At 34.4% G+C, this 25,125-nt stretch overlaps 1 protein-coding gene across 1 annotated transcript in view; it reads right to left on the reverse strand.

The window, feature by feature from the left end:
- Positions 1-3,311: 3,311 nt before the first annotated feature.
- Positions 3,312-25,125, reverse strand: part of FAP (fibroblast activation protein alpha) — a 35,519-nt gene continuing 13,705 nt past the window's right edge. The window contains exons 10-27 of the mRNA XM_072341828.1: positions 24,775-24,878; positions 24,311-24,446; positions 21,106-21,150; positions 20,556-20,660; positions 20,395-20,465; positions 19,708-19,761; positions 19,242-19,366; positions 18,039-18,086; positions 16,673-16,771; positions 16,401-16,470; positions 15,049-15,243; positions 13,108-13,162; positions 12,269-12,368; positions 9,191-9,255; positions 7,824-7,896; positions 7,474-7,547; positions 5,697-5,798; positions 3,312-3,432 (exon numbers count right to left, since the gene is read on the reverse strand). Coding sequence (XP_072197929.1) covers positions 5,697-5,798; positions 7,474-7,547; positions 7,824-7,896; positions 9,191-9,255; positions 12,269-12,368; positions 13,108-13,162; positions 15,049-15,243; positions 16,401-16,470; positions 16,673-16,771; positions 18,039-18,086; positions 19,242-19,366; positions 19,708-19,761; positions 20,395-20,465; positions 20,556-20,660; positions 21,106-21,150; positions 24,311-24,446; positions 24,775-24,878 — 1,521 coding nt within the window. The 3' untranslated portion in view covers positions 3,312-3,432. The remainder of the gene's footprint in view (positions 3,433-5,696; positions 5,799-7,473; positions 7,548-7,823; positions 7,897-9,190; positions 9,256-12,268; positions 12,369-13,107; positions 13,163-15,048; positions 15,244-16,400; positions 16,471-16,672; positions 16,772-18,038; positions 18,087-19,241; positions 19,367-19,707; positions 19,762-20,394; positions 20,466-20,555; positions 20,661-21,105; positions 21,151-24,310; positions 24,447-24,774; positions 24,879-25,125) is intronic.

The raw sequence follows: 25,125 nt of genomic DNA on the forward strand, positions 1-25,125 counted from the left end.
GTCCTTCAGCCATTTCTGAAAGCCTTACTTTCCCTTGTTGTCAGTCTTCTTTTTTAAATACTACTTCCTTTTCCCTATTTTTCATATTCTCTTCCCCATGTCCTCTTACTTTCTCCTTGTTACTGTATTCTTCCTGTCTCCAAGCCATTCAAAGTCATGGAACTGCAGCCATTGACTAGAAAAGCATATATAAACTCGCATATGTATCTACAAAATTTGGATTTTCAGCCGTGTTAATTTGAAATGACTTAGTCTGGTTTCAAATGAAAAGGCAGCCCCAGAATTACCATCTTCAACCTTCCCTAAGCAAGAAACAGTGTAGTATTCAAGACATAATGTCCATGAAGACAAAATAAACCTGGAAACTATCTTAAGCTCAAAAATCTAATTGTCTTCCTGAGATGGCACTTTCACTGTGATACTTTGTCTTCATATCTCAACATTATTTTTACTTGCAATTAAACACTGCAAAACTGTGCTGTAATTCCAGAACTAAATAGAAGGCGCTCTATCCATGAAGTTGGTTAACTTTACATCTCCTGCAGGCAGGCATGCTCCCTGGCTCTGCAGTATGCTGATACAACAGCAGGTGGTGATAAAAGGGTCGTTTAGACCTTTATTTTGCACCAGGATTATACACTTGATGAAATGGATTGTCACAGACAATATAATTGCATGTTGAGTAAAAGCTTCAAAGATTTCTAAACAAAGAATACAGAATGCAAGACAATACCTTCTTCTTCAGGATTCAGTCTCCTTTTGTTTGAGTTTGTATGTTTTCTTGTGTCAGATAAAGTTTCTTGTTTACAGTAGGATGATTTCAGGAAAAAAACATATGAGACAGCAGCCCAGTACACCTCATTGAGCAGGTTGTTACATGGGCTACATCATCTAGCAGGTCATCTAGCATTTAAAAGATGACTGCCTGATTATGTTTTTCAAGTGATACACTTACAGTAAGAAGTACAGGAAAGAAATGAACTACCACCAAGAACCATGCACCTGTCTGTTGCCATAACTGAATCTAGAGTAATACATATTTATAGAGCTCAGCAGACAAGTTCACTACACTAAACAGAAATAGAAAGCTGTCAGGCATGTGTGAAAGGTGCATTCGTGCACATCCTGCACAAAGATTTTTCTTTTTACATCATAGATGTAAAAGTTAGATGGCACCTCTTGGCTCAAGTCAAGGACTCACTCTCCTCTGTATTATAGTTCACATGTGCAACAGTGCTTCAGAATCAGACTGAAAAACAGAACCTGAAAAGAACCTGCTTTCAAGAAAATTACATCTTAATGTTTTTAAAGTATCATTTGGAAATATTAAAAACTCTTTATTTTTGGTTTCACTAAATTTGGAGATGATCAAAATTTCCTACAAGATCACCCCAGCAGCAGGTAATGTCTGCTGTTAGAGACTGCATATTGTAGTCACTGGACTAGAAATCAAGGGTGAAATTACGTAAGTAAAATAAGAAAAAAATTCGAATCAGATGCACATTGACCTATAGATCTGGCACAGAAAAACCCAAGTGCAATGTCCTTTCATAGAATAGGACCACACACTTTGAATATCAGACATTTTCAAAGATGTTTTGTAAAAAAATAAATATTCAATATTTAAACATTTTACTGAATGAGAAAGTTGCTGACTTTTTAAAGTAAACAAAATACTGCTTTTTCCAAGTGTTTTGCTATTAGCACCTTTATATACCTAAAGTATAGGAGAGAGGAGGCTGAATCTTGGGGTTTGACTACACTACCAATACCTTTTCTTTCTTACACTGCACAGGAAGCATTCTCTCCTTAAATGACTACAGATTCTGAAATGTGTAGCCCTTTCCTACCCTTGCTATGTGACAGTGAGGTAAAAAGAGGCCTGCATTCTCCTTTTGGGAATTGGTGCAACATACACATGTAGAAACTGACATATGTAAAACAATTGGAGCATAAATGTTGCTCACATACACGAACAAAATATGTGTGTATATTTGTGTGTAGATCTATGGCTACACTTTGGAGAGTAGAAGCATCTTTCTGAAAAGAAAGATTAGTTTAGGGTCTCCGTACCCACAGGAAAGAGTTATTGTAACTATGCAAATAGCTCACACTACCTACTGACAATAAATTGGAATTGCTCCATTTGAAATCAATGGAGCTTCATCAGCTTGCGCAAGAAGAACCAGTCAAGTATGTACTAGTTACTTTACATTCTGAAAAGACTATATTCATAATTGAAAGTAATAACAAACGCTCTCTTAGCAAATACTATGAATTATTCAGATTAAATATAGACCATTCATATGACACTATAAACTAAACTGAACAGCTGTGACTTGCCATCAGAACTGACTGGCAAAATAGAAAAAATTGAATGTATTCTGATTTTTACTTGTTAGCTAAGTAAAAGGAGCATAACGCTAACATGTTCTGGAGACTGGATGAAGTTACACTTGGTCTTCTACTAACGGTGCTTTATTTTCAGACTTCTTTGCAGATGTAGTAATCTCGTGTGAAGGAAAGAATGTAGTCCCATGTATAAGTATGAAGAAACGTATGTTCATTGATAGATCCTGCAAAATATTTCTTACTGATTCATCCATGGAGAGGCAGTAAGGAGGTAGATGATGAAAATGGACGTCAGGAAAAGAATAGCTTGTAGTGGGTTTGCTATAATTTAGGTATAGTCCATCTCCTAGAACAAAGCAGTTTTTGCTGTAGTTAAACATTGTAGACAGCTAAGAAGGAGAAGGAATGGGGAAAATAATCGTCCTAGAAAGGGTCTTTGGTGATGGTTTTACATGGATTGTAATTTTAGAAAGCAATGCAGAAAGAAAAAGGATTTTTTTTTCTTGAGAATCAATATATATATATAAACATCTGAAAGGGAGGTGTAAAGAAGATGAAGCCAGGCTTTTTTCAGTTGTGATGAGAGGCAATGGGCACAAACTGAAAACAGGTGTTCTGTCTGGAACAGCAACTTTACTGTTCAGGTGACTAAGTGCTGGCAAAGTTGCTCTAAGAGATTGTAGAGTCTCCATCCTTAGAGATGTTCAAAAGGTATCTGGAGGTGGTCCTGAACATGTTCTAGGTGGCTGTGCTTGAGCCACTGAAACTGTCTTGGTGGGACAAGAATTCTCTTCCAACTTCAGTCATTGTTTGATTCTGCAATGGCTGGTTAGAAGTGCTCCAGATCATTTCTAATGAATGATTGCATTGTTACCTGCTATTAGTATAGGCAACTTACTTTAATATGTTATTTACACTTGGATTTTTTTATAACACTCACATCATTCTAGGACATTTTCCCCAGGTCATCAAACCACATGGTTGCTCAGTCTAAAAGCTTTCAGGTTATAGGTTATTCCAGCTACTCAGTGTAAATGTCATACTCTGCTGACGACATATTTCCATTCTTTGGCAAGAGTACTGTACGAAGTAAATAAAATAACAGTATGAAAAACAATAAAGCAAAGGTGACAGCAGAATGGTGACTTTGAAAAGAAAAAAAAAAAGTTTTCATGGTTTATCCCCACAAATACATCCCATTAACCCAGGTAAATGGTGGGTAGTTTAGAAGATGTGTTCTCTGTTCCCTTCATGAAATAAAACAGACATATGGGCAAATAAAGGATGAAACAGCTAATACATCCCTTGGGAAAAAAAGGCATCTTGTTTTATTTGACACAGTTTCCATAAACGTCCCTTGTCTTAAATAAATCCAGAAGCTTTTAACTACAGATCTGTGGTCAAGGTGTAAACAGTGCATTGCATTACATTATTATGTGTAGTGTCATAGTGTCCACAAGGGGTTGGTTTATCTGGTCAAATTTCTAAGGCCTGAAGGATTTTCAAAAATATAAATGAAGATGCAGAATCAGAAAACTTAACGATTAATATGAGCTTGATAGCATGCATTTTGAAAACTGATCTGGGTTCCTATTGGCTTATTCAGGTATCTAAAACCTTTAAACATCTGTTGCAATACTCTGATTTTATTCTCTTTCAAAAAAAAAAAATAATAATAATAAAAAAAAATTGCAGTAGCTTTTGTGGGGTTGTATCAATACAGAAAAATGATAGTTAAATCTCAGTAATTGCAACTGAATTGTATTCCTTATTTGTAGAACAATCACATCACTGACAGTATTGCTGTTTACAGCAAATGCACATAGGACCATATAATCAACATCTAATTAGCCCTACTTTATGTTATATTTGCTTAACATTAACTTTTGTAGAGCTGTAATTTTTTCCTTTAACCATTATAGCAGTCGCATTTTAATTACATTACTAACAAAAAGCTCATTAACATCATGTAATTGGCAGTGTTTCCAACAAAACCTGAACTAATTGAGTATTTTCTAAAGAGTTCCTATCAAAGTATGATTTAACTATTACAAACAGCTTGGCAACTACATTTACATAAAGATGTCTGAGAAATGTTCTCATGTGCAGAAAATCAGATTTGATATTGCCATTAACAAAATGAAGGAAGACATTGCATAGCAAATCACTTCTACATCTCAACGATTTTGGCTTAGCCCAATGTTTTGTCAAGGGTCAAATTAAATGGCACAACTCTATTTGTGCTTGTTCCACAAGCAACAGCCAGTCTCTAGGAGTTGGGAAGAGCTTATTTTTCTTTTTCTTTTCTTTGTTGTTGTTGTTGTTGTGGGAATTCTACTCCACAATTTTTTCAGGTTATTTTGAACTTACTTGTTAATAGCAGAACTTAGATACTGTGTTAGACAGACAACAGTTCTTAGGCAGTGGGATAATTCAGAATTTTTTAAACATACGGCCATCTAAAATGGATCTCCTGCCAATTTTCTTGCTCATATTCTTATATTATGACTGGCTCATTTAATTACCAATTAAAAGAATATATGTGATCCAGTTATTATTTACTTCCAGAGTTTTTACACAATGCTCTAAAACAGCTTAAATGGAAACTAAACAAAGAAGGCCTGCATATTCCTTTGATTCTTTCCCCACCAGTCTGGGATGAATGACATTAAACTGTGAACACTGAGGTGATGAGTAAGAACAGGTTGAAATATCTAACATATTCTCAAATCAGACAGAAAAAAAACCACTGAGATAAAATATTGTAAATTTCCTGCTTCCACAATTAAACCTGAATACGCAGTTTTGCAGAACAAGGGCTTTAAAAAAAGCTGAACATAATTTGAATAGAACATTCAATAATTATCCATGCTACAGCTTCAAATATTATGTTCCTGTCTCTGCTTGGATTGTTTCCAAGAAACTGGAAATACATAAATTTTGAAAAACTAGTTCTTGCTAGGATGTTAATTAGTTACTTTTACTGCTTTCCTTGTCCCTGCCCATTTTACAGTTATAGTTAACAAATGTAATCATTTGGCAGAATGCCTTTGCAGTGGACCACCTACCTTTGGAATGCAGATTGTGATTTAAGCAAGATGGCAATAAATGCACATGCCATGTTACATTCTGATTTTATTTTTTGCTATCAAACAGGTGTTAAATGTGCCAAAACATGTATTAGCATAACATCTGCTAATCTCAAAAATGGATGTAAATATCAAATTATAAACTTATAAAGATCCTGATATCAATTTACCTGAATATGATACAACCTGGACACTACTATCATGGCATTCTCTCAGAGATATATCAGATGACTTAGCATTCTCTGAGTAGCCTACCTATTCTGACAAAGAAAAACACTGTTTGAGGAAGTGGGTCATATGTGTGTAGAGATGTTTGCTGGAAAGTCCTGGAATTCCATGGTTCTGGTCAGTGTACCACTGAAAAGAAAGAAAAAAGAAAGTCATAAAACACACATGCTCTCTTCAATTCTATATTAATTAAAAAATACCAGAACTCTATTGTATTACTGTATAGAAGAAAAATGCACTTCTCACGTGCTCTGATTGATAGGATAGGATAGAAGAGAATGGTTTTGAATTGAAATAAGGGTGATTTAGGAAGGTTAGATGTTAGGAAGAAATTCTTTATTTGGAGGTGAGGCATTGGAACTGTTCATCTAGAAAAGCAGTAGTTGCCCCATCCCTGAACGTGTTCAAGGCCAGGTTGGATGGGGCACTAGGCAGCCTGATCAAGTGGGTGGCAATCCTGCCCACAGCAGGGGTTGGAACTAGGTAGGCTTTAAGATCCCTTCCAACCCAACTCATTCAATGATTCTGTGAAGAGCAGAACTGTTCTATCTTCTCATTTAAGGAGTAAGAGACACCTTTGGAATGTAAAATCTGATCCCTTTATACTGGTTGTATTATCCAGAATTTTAAAAGCAGACTGGTTTGGTTTCTTGGTTGTTGTTAATTTTGCCATGCTTACCTGAATTCTGCCTGTTCCAAAGCCCAACTTTGTTAACAGTTTTTTTCTAATTTTCAACCTCAGTGTGTTTGTGAGTACTTCCATTTGATCTTGTGCCAATTGTCTTTTTGCTTCAATAGCTTTTTCTCTCCCCTGTATTTGTCCTCCACTGTATTCATAGGCAGCAAACATATTGTTTTCTACATTTTATTTTACTAGGCTAAAAATGTTCTGCCTTCATAAAGTAAGTCAAAGATGTTCCCCAGATTGTCTTAACACTACTGAAACTCCACTACAGCTGAACAATAATCACTGAAACTACACAGAGTATTCCATGTACTTTTCTAGATACTTGAGAAATGGCCCAGGTTTCCTAAATATCAGTGAAGTCAGGAAATGGGGAATTCACTTGTAGAAAGACCAGGTAAAGGGGGACCCATGTCTGATCCATGTTCAAGGTGTTCATAGACCTTGGAAAGTTGTCTGAAGCAGAAGGCCAATATTTGATAGCACACAGATACTTTTGTCACTAGTATGGAGAAAGCACATGCAGAAGCATAGATTAACACCAAATTCAGTGCTACTTTTCCTCTGCTCATTCCTCATTTATATCCTCTAACCTCTCAACTATGTGTTTGTCTGTTTGCCTGCATCATCTTCCCCAGGCAAATGTTGTAGACAACTAATCTGTTTTTTTCATGTATTTGGTATACTACTTGGATACCTCATTCCCTTTTTTTCCTTGTTTCCTTGTTTTTTCTGCCTGTCACATGAATGTCAGGTCAAGATAGAATCCACAAGAATCACTGACAGTTTTGGTCCCAGAAGCAAACTCTTTCATCCTCCTTGTTCTTATTAGCTATCATCAAATTTTAAAAAGAGGTTGGACTCTCATTCTTCTCCCTGGCTCATTTTAAACGTTTCTACACTATACTAAAAGAGATGTTCTGTTAAAATCCAGACAGAGGTTTGAGGGGAAGAGCAAGCAAATCCTTTGAAGAAGCAATGATTTGTAAACAGTAAAAAGTGCAGTAAAATTGCCAGATCTCATTGAACTGGGTTCTTAAAAACATGAACAAATATCAGATAAGCTTATTGATAAAGCTGTAAACCATTGTTCAAAATGAAAAATAGCCTGCTATTTACCATTGCTTGGAAATCCACCTGTGCATTAACCAGAGCTTTTGCAATTTGTGCTGAGTTCTGAAAATGTACGTTATCTGAAAAAGGGAAAAAAAAAAAAAAAAAAAAAGATTGGTTGTTTAAATGTGTAAATACCACATAGCATAAAATTCTAGTGCATTAAGTTGTGTCCACTGATTATCAAGCAGTACAGTTGACATAACTAAGAATGAGCAAGCTTCTAATGATATGTTGTATGGAAATCTATCAAAGATCTAAGTACTGATTTTAATCAAAGGCACAGAAAGATGTTTAATGTTTTTCAAACAAAGTGATTCTGGTTTTGTATTTGTACTACCATTTGCAAACCTCACCATCTGCTGTTCCATGAATGAGAAGATACTCAACGTTTTGGAAATTCTTTGCTCTTGACATCACAGTTGAATTCTGTTGAGATGAAAAGTGAACAGTTCAGCAGCTTCAATTTAAACTACTAAGTCACGGAGCTGAAAGGCTTAAATTACCCAATGTAACAGCAATCAAACAGTTGGACTGGCATAATAAAGACAGAAGTTCATCTCAATCTGAGATTAATAGAAACTAAATAAATTTATAGCCACCTCACAAAAAGCACAGTACCCACCATGTGTCATTTTCTGAACACTGTAATTCCTGGCTACACTGGGCAGCTCTATGAAGGCAGTTTGGCATTAAGCATTGCTGCTATTTGGATTAGGACGGAGAATATACACTGAGAATATAGAAACACAGAGTGGCTTAGGTTGTAAAGGACCTTAAAAATCATCTAGTTCCAAATCCTCTGCAGTGGGCAAAATTGCCACTTACTAGATCAGGCTGCCTAGGGCCCCATCCAACCTGGCTTTGGGCATTTCCATGGATGGGCTATTCACAGCTTCCCTGATCAACCTGTGGCAGGGCCTCACCTCCCTCTGAGTAATGAATTTCTTCCTAACATCTAACCTAAATATCCCTTCTTTTTAGTTTAAAGCTATTCTGTCTTATCCTACCACTATCAGACCACATAAAAAGTCAGTTTCCCCTTCCTGCTTGAAAGCTCCCTTTAAAGTCCTAGATGGTCACAATGAAGTCACAGAAGCATTTTCTTCTCCAGTTGGAACAAGCCCAGCTCCCTCAGCCCTTCTTCATAAAAGAGCTGATCCAGCCTTCTGATCATGGTACAAAATCCTTAATAGAATGCTTTCTCTAACTTCTCTGAGTTTCAGACTTGTCTGTATTGAGAGTTGTTATGTGTGCTGCTAGAGGAAGCCATAGATTTACTACCAATTTGAAGAAAAGCAAAAATACAATCTGTTCCTGCAGGGGAATGGGTTTTGACTTTTTAGTCTGAGGACATTTATATCAGACAGCTAAACTGGCATGAAGTAGCTTGCATATCATAGCAAATATTACCAACCAAAACCTAGTAAACATCAGCATTTTAACATCTATCATGAGTTCTTTCCTAAATTGATGATTTGCAACATCAAAACTGACAGATTTGTCCAATGAGAAAACAAGAATCCTACAATTTATCATACCTAGGATTGATAAATATAAAACTGTGAGTAACTACAGAGATATGAATTTCAGAGAAGCAGCTTTAGCCACTACAGAGGTGCCATTATGTGAGCTGGCAGGCCTTTTATTTCATTATATTTTCACTATTCTACTTGTCTATGGAAATCAGGTTTAAGGCAAATGAAAAGGAAAGAATTCTCACCTTATAGTGCTCAAGATTATCAGACTCTACAGGAAGACCCATAAATCGTTCTGTGTAGATAGATGCTGTGATATTAAAGAAGAAAAAAGCTATAAATAAAGAATGCAGACTGTGCCTCCAGTGACGCACAGAGAATTGAATGTTTATGTTAACTGTATCTGTTCTGCTCGATTTCCTCATAACACAACAAATCTAAACATATTAAAAAATATGATGGATAGTTAATACATCTCCTCCTAACAGTCCTTGCAGAAATAGTGGTTTGATACTCTTCCACAGAAACAAGATTTTGTGGATAAATATAATTAACTGATGCTACGTTATGCTGCTGGTTTGAACTCCTGAAGTCAGTTGAAAAGTCATGTTGTTAAATAATTTTAGTGTGATGGAAAGATGACAGAGACTACTGTCAGGAAAAAAAACAAAAAACAAAAAACAACACAGAGCAGAATTCCATCCTGGGATGCACACGAGTATTTACACCTAATATGGGAGAAACGTTCTTTTTTCTTTTTCCTACTAATCAGAAATGAGAAATATTTATGGGGGGATGGGAAAAGATAAAGACATGCATTGAAAAAATATTACAATTGCTTTTCAGTCTCTGTCCAGTTCCTTTGTCTAACTACAATGAAGATTGTTAATGGGTTTGAAAATAAAAACAAGCAGGAATAACTGAACAGTGTGTAACACCAAGAAACCATTAGGAACAGCTTCCTTTGAGCTGCCTGTATGTTTGTAATTTAACTGAAAGCAGTTATGAAAATCTGTGTAAAACTGATGTAACAGCTGTCACTACAAGAAGATTATTTATGACTATCATTGAAAGAGTAACTGGCAAATATTGAGTTGTCAAGCTGAAGTATTATGAGAATTTTATTTATTTTATGCAGTCAGGGCTTTCTGATGATGAAAAGCTGGCATCTTTCTTTCACATAATAGAAGTGCTGGCCACTGTAATTATTAAGAAATTTAGGTTACAAATTAGGTTACAAAGGACTTCTGGAGCTCATTTGGTACTATGCAGACATGCAGAGTCTTATAGAGCTGGTTGTTCACAACTACATTAACCATATCTAGATGGCTTCTGATTATCGTTAAGGTGGGAAACTCCATAAACACACTGTGCAACCCTGTGTTTGACTTTGTGCCCGTTGTCTCCTGTCTGTACACTGCTGGAAAGAGTCCGTCTCTATCCTCTTTGCACCCGCCCTTCACAAATGTATACACATTGATAACATTCCAAGTCTCCTTGGTCCTTCCTAAACAGAGAAGTAAGTCTTCCATAGGCGTTTTCTAATAAACTAAGTGCAGAAAAACCTAAGTAGCTTATCTTTTATCAAAATCTTTTATCATTCAATGAAAACAGAAAATGTGCAATATCTGTTGTCAACACAGTGTCAAACAACCATATTGGGCTTGAGTTTTCAATAAAATAAACTCCTTTTGAATAGCTGGCATTTCTACAGTATTTTGAGCCAAATTCTCCACTCTTTTCTACCAGTATAGCTACAACAAGTCCACTGAGGTCAGCAAGAACAGTGTTACAATGACTAAGTGGAAGATTCAGCTTGTCAATTACTGAAGAAAAAAGGAAAGATTGAGAATTTTAGTAAAGCAGTCACATATTTAATGCTTTTAACTATACATTGTCCGTGAATGCAATTTGCCTTATAATTATTCAGCTGCTACATTAACCCTGACATAAAGGTCATAAAGGTCATAAAGGAGGTGAGTAGGTTAGAAATAAATAAATAATTAATTATGCCCCAAACTCTAATCTGTGCATCTAAAAGAAAGCAAGACTAAATTTAGAAGCTCTAGGAGCCGGTACATCCTCTGACATTACGACTCTGCTTGGAGTCTCCGATATGTAGCATCCAGTAGTTTTGCCCCTAACATAGTTCACTATAATATTAACGTCCTGTTTGCCAAAACTCATGACTAATGACTTCATTCTGCTTCCTTCCTTCCTTCCTTCCTTTAGGAGTACCTTTGCCTGCCTAGATTTTTCAATGTGCTTTTAGAAAGATTCTTTAATGCACCCTTGAAAATTCAACTAAAGCGAGACTTTTGCAGAAATAGTTCTTAATGCCTACATTCTAGAAATAATTTTGTGATCATGAGTGAAGATTTCTTCAGAAAGTGTTCATGCCAGTGAAAACATGAAGACTATGCTTCCTGTGTCATACAAATGTTTTCCCCTTTGTTTGCAAAACACCATAAATACAAGGAATGTCTGTTCTAGCAGTCAGGGAAGCAATCCTTTCCATTTAACCAAAATTTTTTCTCATAACCAAGACTTCTTAGCAAACGACCATATGCTAAGTAAATGTGTTCAAAGTGCTACATTTTGCTCACTGCAAACATGCATGGCATGATTCTTTTTTACACTAAGGTTCCTTTATGCCATGCCAAAAGCTAGCAGGTCTGCAAGTATGAGTATGCATCTGCTTTATTCGCACAGTACGGCCCTGAGATTATACTCCCAGAGATCCTTCAAAACAGTTTGGAGTCTTAGTCAGTAAACATTAAGGAAAATATGGCTTATAACACAAAAACAGTGTGGCTGAGAAAAATCTAAAGGGTAAATACTTAAAAATTAAAAATACAAATTCAGATTTAAATGCATCCCTCTCTTTTTCTCTGTGTTTTGGAAATAGCTTTGCAATCATCAGCGGTAGTCATTCCTGACAGAGTTCCTTTTCAGATGAAGTTGGAGCATGCTGTGACTACATCACAGGTAGGAAAACAGTTCAGCTGTTTCTGAACTCAGTGATACAATTTTAACAGGAATTTTTTCAGGGAGATCACTCCTGAGCTTTATCAGGAGGGCTTTACACCCTTACACTTACAGATGTGCATTTGGAATTGTGACAAAATCTGTTTCAAACTGTCAGTTGCAGTCTGTTATTTTCAGTAAGGAAAATGTTAAACTTAAGTTCTTAAGAGTTTTATGTTTAGGTAATTGCACTGCCTTTAGGTTTCATATTGCCATTCTCTTGCAATGAATTCATTTAGAAAGTCATTAAAAGCTACATCTCTTTCCAAGTCAGATTTTATGACAAGTTTCCATACCGTAATATTCCCAGCTGGAAACAGGAGCCACAGCTATTCCACATTTAAATACTCCACTGCCAGATCCAAGTGCCAGAGAAGTTACATATCCACCATAGGACTAGAAAGAAATCAGAGGCAATTTAAAACTATTGTGAAGTACCGTTTTGTTCTCCAGATCAAACTCTCATAAATTAATTTCAAGCTAAGTATTTTGCTTTAAATACACAGAGAACAAAGCTTTTTTTTAATATATATTTTGATTTTGAATGGATCGGATGTAATTCTCCTGGAAAAGACAAACAGTAAAAAAAAAAAAAAAAAAAAAAGGACAAGATCTTTCTAAATGATAATCAGAGAAAAATGAATGTGTATAAAGAGAAAAGTATTGGGAAGTGTTATTGAGTGGCTATCATAACAGTTTATTTTGTAAACTTGCCTGTTACTGCTGGTTAACCAATATTGATGTACCTGGACAGTGAGAAGAGGTGGCTAACATGTCTGGCCTCCAATCCCTTTCAGCATTCCTTACAGTACTGTCCCTAATCCACAAGACCCTTAGACACTGTTTATCAGCTTATTCACCTGCAATTCTCTGTTACACTGAAGATGCTGAGCAGGCTAGGAAGCAGGGTTCCAGTAATGTTTGTGCATTCTTTAACTAGACATTAATGACAAACAATTGAGCCACATGGCCTGAAAAACTTAAAAATTTCTATAAGGGGGCTGTGTGGCATATATTCTGCCCCTATGGTTATCTTAAGTGAACTCCTTTCTAGAGAGGAATAAGGAGAAATTATATGCAATTACACTACAGGATTATTTCAAGACAGCTAAAAGTAAAAAGATAAACCACTTACCCAGCCCCATATTGCTATTCGTTTCTCATCAATAAAACCCATTTCTATAAATTTCCTGTGGAAAAAAAGATAGAAATAAATGTATTATTGCAAAAAAGAATGTCAGTACTATATCCAATTAGCAAAAAAATATTTTTCTCACTTATTTCAAACATCATGCCAATTACAGCAAATTGACAATCATTATAGCATATCTGATTTCTACAAAGCATTCAGCTAACAGAAATTTCTGAGAAAAGGAGACTTTTTCTTAAATGAATAAAAATAGCCACAATGAATAGTTTATTTGCATAATATTTTTTGCTCCAGAGGTTAAAATGAGGATTCTACACAAGTGCCATCTTGTAAAAACAGTTATTGGGTCAAGACAGAGAAAAATACAACTAGGTTCAGATACATCCCAGGAAACTTATCAGCAGCTGTTAGCCTTATTTTACTAGGGCAAGCACAAATGACAGGCAATACCTAAAATATCCAATACAGTGTGGGTGGAACAAAGTTAGAAGAGCCAAAAAGTGATTCAGCTTTGTTATATTGCTGTCTTAAGCCATGGGGTTCCTCCTATAGTGAAAGCCCCTCCAAGATTTTCCCACTAGAGTATATGATTGATTTTCTCTAAAAATTTTGCATCTTCAACCATGTGTTAGATCAGGAAGATGGAATGCAGTGTATTTAACTGAATAAAAATTTAGCCTAGGTGCTGACAGAAAATTGGGAAGTGTGAATTCTGAGGTCATTTTTTCACAGCTTGTCTCAGCAAATTCAGCAACTGCAGAATCAGATTCCCTCTGTCTCTGGTATTTTATGTCCAAGTGACAATTTGGACTAATTTCTCTTTCTTTAAACATGTTGCTGCTAAAAGATTCAAGAAATACAATAAAATTATGCATTACATTGAAAAACCTAGCATGATAAACAGATATTCTGTTGCATTTATCACTGAAAATGATAATGATGTTTTTATATCGTTGAGGTGGAAAATGAATTATCACAAGGCAGGAACAGACATCCTCCTCCCATACACTCATGAATGCAGGCGTTGTTCTTAAGCAAGTAGAAAAAGGAGTGGGATCCTGGACTTCTACATCCAATTTCTAACTACTAGTTACTACTAGGCCCATTAACTAGGGAAATGTTATTAAATACTTGGAATTGTATTGCTCTGATAGGGCAAATTCAAAATCAAAACAAAGAGTAAATTTCTTATTCCCATACTAAAATTCTTATTCTCCTATTCTTGTGTGGTTCAAACTAAACAGTTCTTTCAATGCACACTTTAACCCTGCTACTGCATCTGCGAAGTTAACAGACAGACTCACTTTACAAAATCTCAGCTTTCTCTCCCCTCCAAAATCTCTGCTTAAGGACTTGAACCCCTTAAGTGCTTCTGTACAGGTGTGTAGATTGTGGGAAACAACTACCAGAGGATCTCAGACATTTTCTGATTTTTGTAAGTGTTTTATGATGGCATGGAAAAGAATTTTATGTAAAAGACAGAGTCAAGATTCAGGTTTTTTATGTCTGAATTTTAGCTAATAGATATGGTCCATCACTGGCTTAGATCACGGGATCTCTAGCTAATTTCTATGGTGGTTGAGGTAGGTTTCTCCTATAGGGAAGACTTCAGAGTGGTGGAAAATACATTAGCTTACCTCTCACCACTGATGCTCATACTTCCATAGACCTCTAATAATGCCCTTACAAAATGAAACTGCTGAGATCCAAATATGCATTTAGTAGTACAGATGTAGTACACCACACAAATCCAAATTGACACCAAATACCTTATTAGTACTTTATTTCTACAAGTTTTACACCTTATTTCCTGGAGACTTACCTCTCCAGAACAAAGGTTGAGGAGTACATTTAATCTCTCATTTTGCTGACAATTTTTGTAAGTTGCGTAAGTGCAACAATTTTACTGGGAGTTATTCTACTTACTTCACTGCTGAGATTTGGTCCTCAACTTCATAGACTCCTAGTCTTCGATAAACTGCATGCAAAATCTTGTCACCTTGATAGGCTGTTCCTCTGCCATCTACTAGAGCAACAATAATTCCCTCTTTGCTTGCTAGATAGGTTATCCAGCTAATGCTAAATGTGTGTTTTACATTCTGACTGCATGGTCCTCCATACCTAAAAGCAGAAGATAGAACATTTTCCACTCAGATGTATAAAAAAATACCAGATACTGGACTATAGATAAGTATAATGTATATGTTCTCTACATTTGGTCTCTACATATACATCTCTAGTGTTTTGCTAAATGACTGTGGTTCAGAGAGTTCAGTAGACAGAAACAGTACTACTACCATTTTCAAATATTCATAAAATTTTACTTTCTAAAATCAATTTAAATCCTTAATGTCTTATGCCTAAGGCAAGTCCCGTTTGTTTTATCTGAGACTAAGGGGCATGACATCAGATATCTATCCTAAGGGGAATCTTTTGAAAAGCTGTGTTTCAATTTTTAATTACTTCCAAATTCATAGGGTATTGAAATTAGGTGTGGCAGCAATATTTGATCCTTCCCCCCACCCCCCACCCCATGTCCCCTATAATTTTATAGAATCACCAATGTTGGAAAACACCTACATGGTCATCCAATCCAACTGTCCACTTATCACCAATTTGATCTTCATGTGTATTACACATTAACAGAGAAAACAACAGAAGCCTTTAAACTTTTTGGTCATTACTAGACCTCTGCTTCAGTAGTGAATACCATATACTGTGGGAACAATTGGCTGAACACACTTCACATAGTTGAGCAATATGGAGACACTATTTACAACAGTGGTCTAATACAGATAATCATCTGACCTCTAGCTGACTTCATCTTCTGCTCCGAATTTCAGTCAAACATACTTAGCTATGTTGGACCTTTGGATTGTCAAAGGACTAGAGGTTTTTTTCCCCCACTTGTAAGAAAATGAGGCAAGCTCTTTTATTTTCCATATCAACAAATCTGAAATCAATACATTCAAATTGCCTCAGGATAAATAGAAGCAGCAACAGAGCTAGGAAATCCAAGCAATAAAAGATATGCCTTTATTCTTTTTCTTTCTCGAAGAAGCTAACCCTTGCCATAATAAGATACATATTGAAAATCTCATTGATTTCCATTAGGTTGAATTTCTACTCCAGAAATATATTAAACAAACAAACAAAATAAAACAAAATACTTTTCTTTTGAATGATAAAATGCTGCAAACATCTTAGGTTTCCTTAAATTATAAAGAGTAATAAACATGACAAAACAGCAAAATTGAAAGTAAAAAATTGTTACATACACTTGAATAAGCAGTGGGTACTTCTTAGATCTGTCAAACTGTGGAGGTACAAGCATTTTGTACCACAAAGCTAGAAGAGACATATCAAAGTTGTATCATTAAAGGTTACAATGATTTCTCCAAGCACAATCCATTTTAATGCAACAGTAATGAAACAGTAACAGAAAATGAACCAGCACAAACTACAGGTACGGGGGTCACTGTCAGAAAAGGCACAATGAGGGGCTGATAAAAAATATAAAAAAATATAAAAAGAAAGGTATGATTCTTACTTATACCAGCCACTTCAAGTTTGTTTATTTCTTCTTTTGGCAGCAAGATCTCTTGCAAAGCAGACTGAAGTTCCTGATTGTCTTCTAATATTCTGAGCTCTAAGGAAAATAAATGTCCAAATTATTAATTATTAATTAATTAATTGTTAATTTCTCTTCATTAAATGAAATATGTTTTGTGTTATTTGAACAGTAAGAAAATCTGTGAAAGTTTACAAGCAGAATAATGAAATCAGCTTAGTTCAATTTGGGTTTGATCAAATAGCTGAATAAAAGCAAGGCACCGGGGTTACAGTGCACAAATATTCCTTAGTTTTTTATCAGATACATATTTCACAATGCAAATAATCTCACATACTAGCTGTGAATATTAGAGTTCTAGATGTTAGGGGAAAACATTTCTCCTGCAGCACCTCCTATCCTGCTTATTGTGAGTTTAGACTCTGAGACTCTTGGGCAGTATGGTTAAGCCCATGTATTTTTGTGAATATCTTGTTTCTGGGCTAACACAGAATATTTGGTTTCTTATGAGGCTAAAGCAAACCTGTACTTAGCTACCTTATTGTATATCCCCACAAAGACACTAGACACACCTTATAGCTGTCCTTACCAATGGATTGCTGCACACTTAGCAAGCTTAATATATTGTGTTTTTTTTTCTCCCTGGTATTTCATTTTTTACTTTTTTTGAGGCACAATGTACTGCTTTGTTGTTTTGAAATACTATTTGTTAAGGAAGATAGATATTAATGGGCTTTAGATACAGAAGGTTGGGGAGGGGAGGAGAGTGGAGAGGAAGAGAAGGGAGGGGACTGATAGTTGGGGAGGTCAGAGTGTTTCTTGCTGGAGTATAGATGATAGAAGATGCCTGAAGACCACCCAAATTCTAATTGGTACAGTACAGTACCCCTAAGTATGAACTTGAAGTACTACACTGAACCCTATTACATAGGGTAGGACTGCTTCATGAAAACAAAACAAAACAAAAACAAAAACAACAAAACAGAAAATCTTTAGCTGTGAAAAGAATTTGCTTTGAAGTCAGAATAATGTATTCTACAAAGTTTGACTTAAAATTTGGTAGACAAAGTTGCCAATATTGATTGCATCTGTAACATATGAACAGATAAAAGAATGTCATAAATTTCTTAGGCTCAGAAATTAAAATAAATACATCCCTATTGATGAATGTTTGGATTTTGTTTTTAACAAAATTAGTAAGACAGTAGATATTTTTATAACACTTATACATATATAATATGAGAGGCTTTTTGGTCAAAATCCTAAATGCTACATTAGAGGATCTGTATAGTGAATATCAATAAGAAATACAACTGTTGAGAAACAGGCAGAGTATTTTCAGTACCTCTATCACTTTCATTCTCAAAAAGAGTAGAAATAGGAATCCCAGGACCTGTCATAGTAATGAAAGAAAGGTCATTTATAGTTTGAAGCCAGAATTTGGTGATAAAGTATAGATAACATTAATGTTGACAACTGTCAGGAATTAAAGAGCTTAATAGAATCTTGTACCATTATAAATCTTATCTATTGAATTGCATTCCAGTCTTTACTTCAAAAATACAGAAGGTACTAAGTGTGTGTGTAGACTTACATAATATACCTGTACTGCTTCGAAAACATAATAGAAGTAAATTCAAATCTATTGGCAAACTCTTCCTTCATAGAGATGAAGTGACATCTAGTTAATACCTGAGATGCGATTACATAAGATGACTGTGGAATTAACATTGTGAAACATCCTTCTGAGAACATGTCACATTATATTTGTGAAGGTGGCTGATTTTCATATGGTGATGACCTTACAGACTATTTTGTGCAAGAATGATTGAAAGGTATTGTTATTAGCCACATTTGGACTTCTGCTTAACACAGGTCCTAAAATCTGTTCAGCTAAACACTAAGTGCAGAAGATCAGTAAAGATTACAAGAAGAATGCAGAAGGAAAATCTTGCACAATTTCTCCCTGCTTTTTTTAGACTGCAACTTCACTGTACTGTGATTAAGATGGATGAACTCCTTACTCATGCTTCTGTATTATGTGGCTTCAATATTCACATATTTTGATGAATTTAATTTTTATACTCACTATTATTAAAAGAATATTTTCAAGTAGCAAATATTCGGCATTTTTTGTGGCTGACAGATTTTGATCATGTCAATTGGGTAACACACTGTAATGGTTTTTCAGAGCTACCATTCTTATCAGTCTTTTTCAAAATCCTGCTCTTGCTACTGCAAGAACAACTTTGATGACTCAATTTTAAATCTGTTTCATGTCATAGAGTACTCTCAAATATTTGTTTTTAATTCTAAAAATCCTAAGCTCTTCAGAAAAATTTTTTATAAAAGTGAAATAATTTGTATTTTCTGGGAAAAAAAAAAAATCAAGGTTTTTGAACATGGAAAAATTTGTAAAAAAAACTTTTTATTACAGTAAAATTTCTATGATTCCTCGGATCATTGTTTGTATTAACAGTTACCAACTATGGTTTTTATACACCTGACAGAATAATTGGTTATATGCTTGTTCTCATGCTATACATACCATAACAGATCAGGGCATAATACTTAGAGTGTTCACTGAACCTTGCTGTATAATACTGACATCTCTCTTTCCGTAAATTGCAAGTAATGCATAGTTTTCTGATAGGCTTACTTCCAATACTAATTCTAGGAGAAAAATAAAAAACAACAATTATTAATTTTGTTTCAACTAATTTTGTATGCGTCTGCCTCATGTGCTGGAACACACTTGGAAAACAGTTCCTTTTGAAAATTAATGGTTTCCCTTTTCACTTTTTTTTTTTTTTTTTTTTTTTTTTTTTTTTTTTTTTCCCTAATATCATGTTCAAACTTTAGATGGTATTTCTTGGTACTCAAATATAATGAGGTCATGATTTAATTAAAATAGCTTGAGAAACTGCACTTCAAACATTTTGAAACAAAATTCTGTTATTGAAAAATCCACACCCATCACCTAGTACCATTAATTCAACATTACTTGCACTTACTTGTAAATATTTCTTCTTCCCGGATAGCCTTCAAATTCATTGCTTGAGTAGAAACTGTGAATTAATTTAAATGTTAATAAATAATCCATAAAATGATGACCTGTGAACCAGCACCAAGACAAAAAGATGTCTTGGAAGTCAACTTACACTTTTTCAGATTGCTGCTCTTGTTGGAAGATTAAACTAAGCTTACATGCCCTTCATCTTAGTAAATCTTTGCTCAAACTCTCATTAGGTAATAAATACACCATATAAATAATAGTTCTGTCTTAATTCTCAAGAGTTAATCACCTTAATTACATAATTATGACATATAAACACATCTAACTGTATTAGTAAAACTAATGAGAGACCACAGTTCCAATTCAGTGAAATAAAACTGAAATAATTTCTATTTGTAGGAAGGTTAACCGAATAATTAAAATCAGTATTTCTAGATAGGACTGTCTAAAATAGGTGAAAGTCTGAGGGCAATTTGCAAAGAAGCTACCAAAAATAAACCAAGTTTGCAAATCTTTATAGAGCCTTTGCCTATGAATTTATTGGGAATGCATTCAGTTGGATGCAATACTTTTATAGGCAGTTATAACTCAGTGAGTTGGCAAATAGCTGATATGTGTCAAATGATTAAGTACTGCTTCTATTGACAAAACACTCAAAACCTATACTCTTCTAAGTGGTACTTACATTGCATCATTTGTTACTCTAAAAATATATATTGCCTCCCATTCTCCACTTGTAATTTGGATAGCATTCTCCTGAGAAGCAAAATATATAAGTTACTGAAAATAGTAAAACCATGTCATAAATTCACAGTACATTAAAGTAGAAAACTTTGATTGACTTACCACAGAACCATTGATGTAATGTATATGCTTATAACCATTTTTGTCACTAAAAATTTTGTAGTACGAACTGCTGTCCGAGGTAAAATATGGTGCAGAAACAAAGAACTGAAACAAAAGAACATGGTAGATGAGACAAAAGAAATAACATCCAAGCTGTTTAACAGGTTATAGTCTAAAAACTAAAAATAATAGGACTTCCAAAAGTTTAGGTGGAGCAATTAACATCAGAGCAATGTTCACCCATGATAAGCACTCTTATTCAGTGTGAATTACAATTTATAATCTGTCATATCAGCTTTTTAAAACTGGTAGTATAACTACCTAAAGTTGCCCACAAATACAGGATCTTTACTTGTAGAATGGAATAATTTCCAAACTCCAAATGATCAGCAGTTATTTCAGAATATTTAGAGGTGATTAAAAAAAAAGGTTTCTGAATGCAGTAGCATTGTGTGACTCCAAATAGTGCTTTGTCATTCAAAACATCACCGTGAAGATGCAGAAAGCTCTAAGTTCCCAATAAATGAAAACAGAGTACAAGAAAACCTACTCCGCCTGCCCATCCTGTTTGACTCTCCTCTATGTGCTGTTGACTCTGAAAAACAAAATCAAATGTACACTCTTACAGAAGTCTGTACATTAAAAAACAATCTTAGATTAACTTAAATTAGGTTTAAAAGCTTCATCTAAAAATTCTACCACCTCCTCTGAAAGAGTATTTTAGAATACATGCTATGGTGATTCAGGAACTTGAAAAATATCTGAGGTAAACTATATTACTGTCTTAATATTACAATGCTTGTTAAGTTACTACATTAATCCTGACATCAGAGCTCAGTGAATTATAAGGTAATTCTTTCAACCCCATGCAACATTTACATTAAGAGCAAGAAGTAACAACCACTTGGTCTCAAGAATTTGTGATTGAAAACAGCTGAAATAATTTCAGGAATAGAAATCCAGGTTAGATTTTCAGTTGGCTTGATATAGTTCCTTCCATTTTGTAGTAATCATGTTGATTTATACCAGACGATATTAACTACTAGGTTTTAAGTGTATCTTTTAAATTAAACATTAAAACTTTAAAACTAGAAGGTAAATACTTTGGTATGCAAGATTTAAAGTTCACACAATATTGCAAAAACACTTTTACTTAGTGAACTGGAATGTTGAAAAGCTTGGTTATTACCATTTCCTTTGGCCAGCTGAGCATTCTGGTAAATAATGAAAAGCATTTCTCATCCTCTGAAAACAGGTTACTATTTTGGACCAAGCTATGAATTCAATTGTTTTAACACCTTTATTGATCCATGATATTTCGTTTATCTAATAAGTAATTCTGATTTTGTATCAAAATAAAAGATACGAGAATTTGATGCAATCTCACAAGAGAATTCTGGTTTTAACTGCCAGAAGTAGTTCTTCTCTTACTCTTACAGCTGCCTTAGCATTCCCACTGAAGTCAGATAACACAAGTATTTATATTTGAAACTGTTTCATATCCACACAGTGTAAGATAACTTGAACTAGTATGGTACAGAGAAATCTGAGGCTCTCCACTTTTGTTACTCTGTCTAATGGGCATTGAAACACCTGATTTTCATCACTTCTTAAAATCTTACAAAAAGATGAACTGAAGAAGAACTGAAGACTGACAAAAATAACACAGTTAGCAAAAACCACCCAGATTACAACATTCTGAGATGATGAATATAAATTAAGCTGGTTTTAACTCCCTGTAACATTCTTGAATACGAATTTTATAATGTGTTATGCTGAGCATAAATGGATCAGTCCTTCCTTCTTAGAGGTGCTTTTATATATATATGTTTTAAGTACAAAGTTACAAAAAACATAGTCAGTGTTTTCTTACGATTTTTTCATTGAAGAGTCCTTGTTGGATGGAGCAAGTGATTTAATGCTTGCATTCTATAAATGCATTTCTTTCTTGTCCTTGCAAGTTTTTTTATATTTTTTTTTTCATTTAATAAAATATTTCTTCATAGACCAAATTAAGTTCAGCAATTTTGCTTTCTAAAGAATATGTTTCATGTGTTATTCACAATGAAATCTTATTAACATTCAGAATTATGCTTTTTCCCTTCCAACTCAACAACCTGCAAACTCACTTATTCAAGCTAAAGTTGCAGGTGCTTGCTCCTTAGAATTCTGTTTAGTACTTTGCAAGGACTCCAATGAGCCATTAGTTTAGTAGATGGACTTCTTTCTTACTAAAATAAGAAAAAAGAGAAGAACTGTTTTATACCTGTGCTATAGAGTTATCTAACTTCAAATTAAGGTTCACATCCTGATTACATAATACATTAAGAATATATTTAACTTTCCTCATATGAATAGTTCTGTGACCTCTGTGGGATTTTTCTGTTATTAAGGCACTTGCAGAATTTAGAGACTTGGCATATTTATAGTAAAGCCTAGTTTTACAAACACACATTTACATGCCTATCTTTAACTCACAGAAATAATTCTACCAATGTCATGGTGGCTTCTCTGGTTTATTCACAAGAGAAAGACTTGAACACATGAACATTTTTGATGAATCAACACTTTAGTAACATCTTGTGGATTATATTTTGTTATTAATTTCAAGTACATAAAGCCTAGTACATTTATTGTACATTAGACTCAATTTAATCTGAAATCAACAAGAAAGCTACTTTTGCTGACATAAACACACAGAGATACACTTCCTAACAGCAAATAGAGCTAATGCAGCACTCCCATCTGTTCACACTCCTCCAATTGGCCATTTGTGCAAACTTTAATGTGATAAAAGCATTGTATCACTGTATAAATATAGAATTATAGAAACGTCGGTAGTGATTCCATAAATAAGGTTTCATGGAGAAATGCAATTAAACAAGGATCATGAACACAGTCCTGCAAGATATTAATTGTCCTGGTCCAGTTCCAGCAAAGCAATTAAGCACATGCTAAATTTTAAACACATAGATAATCCTACTGACATAAATTAAACTGCTTACTTGTTTTAAGTTGTTCAGTTAATTGTGGTAGTACTCTAGATTCCTTTATTTATTCTTTATATTTTTTAGTATATGTTTTAACAATTATTACAATGCACATGATTTTGAGGTGAGATACAGATTCAGTGTTAATGTACTTGTACACAGGAGCAATGACTTAGGAAAGACATCAAAAACTGCCAAAAATATATGTTTTGTCCTAATAAACTCTAGTTATTTCTCTGTGGAATCAATGAAACTTTTGAAAGAACAGCAGCTCAGCTTCCTTTCAAATTTTCAACAATTGTCTTACTACAGAGGAATAAGTTTTTTCAACTTGGAAAGGCTATTTCAGTAAACCATAAGTTTATAACATACAAGTTATACAGAAGATTATAATAAGTATGCTATATGATTCCACTTTTGAAAATGAAAAAGCAAGAAGGAACTCAGCAACAATTTTGAAGGCTAGTCAATAGCACTCATTTTTATTGCTTTGATTGTTACTTGAACTTCACTAAAAAATATATTTTGATTATTTTTGTGCTGTTGACATTAGAATTTTTCATCCTTCCTTCAAACAGCACTTAAAATACGGAAGAAGTTATCATTATTAGCTGAAAGATGAATATGATCAAACACTCAAAAACAAAATTACTTTCTGAAAATCATGAAAACATTAAATACAATTTTTGAGTAAGTCAGAGCAACTTAGGATGATTCAACAGAAAGTAGCACATGCTAATTCCAGCTATGTATATTTCCAATTACCTCTGGACAGTCCCAAGTATTTGAATTTTCTTTGAAGTCACAAATAGCTAAGACTGAAAAATTCTGGATTCTCTTTAGCCATTGCACACCAACTCGATTGTCTGTTACCCAGGTAAGCCAAGTAAAATAATAATCACTAGAAAATAAATGAAAGAGAATGGCTATTAAAGAGTAGGAATACAAAAAAAATAAAAATAAAAAAAAAATAAAAAAAAGCTGCAGAATATAGCCAACAAAACAAAACAGCACATCTTCTATTCTATGAGGAATATTTTTTTGTCCTTTGTAACAATATATTGTATGGACACACATAATCAATGTATTTTTCTATTTATCTTCTGATGCATCTGTGAGATTAATATGGCACTCCACTGTTAACAATACAATTCAAAGTTTCAAGCATTTAAAACAAGCAAAAAGGTTTTTTTGAAGAACTCTGATGACATATTTTGAGGTCACAGTACCTTGATGCAATCACTGCAGGTACAGGCACCTCTTTGGGACCAAATGCTTCAGTGTTAGTAGTGTCTACAATAAACACTTTAACGGTAGGATTTTTAGCACCTGCCTTAAAAAAAAAAAAAAAAAATAAAATAAAAAAAATTGAGTACAACATTGCAAATGTGATCTTACAAGATCACGTAAGTGACCCTACAGAAGTAGTTTGTTATTTAACTTTGCCCCATTTTACAAATAAAGAAGAAAACCTTTTGAACAGTCCAATTCTCTGCCTTTCTATACTGAAAATGTAATGCAGAGTTGTATTTGCAGTGTGGATCTCTGCAGTACACCCTATTCTTTGCAACAAAACTTGG

This window comes from Excalfactoria chinensis, chromosome 7 (genome assembly GCF_039878825.1).
Source record: "Excalfactoria chinensis isolate bCotChi1 chromosome 7, bCotChi1.hap2, whole genome shotgun sequence".
Lineage (NCBI taxonomy): Eukaryota > Metazoa > Chordata > Aves > Galliformes > Phasianidae > Excalfactoria > Excalfactoria chinensis.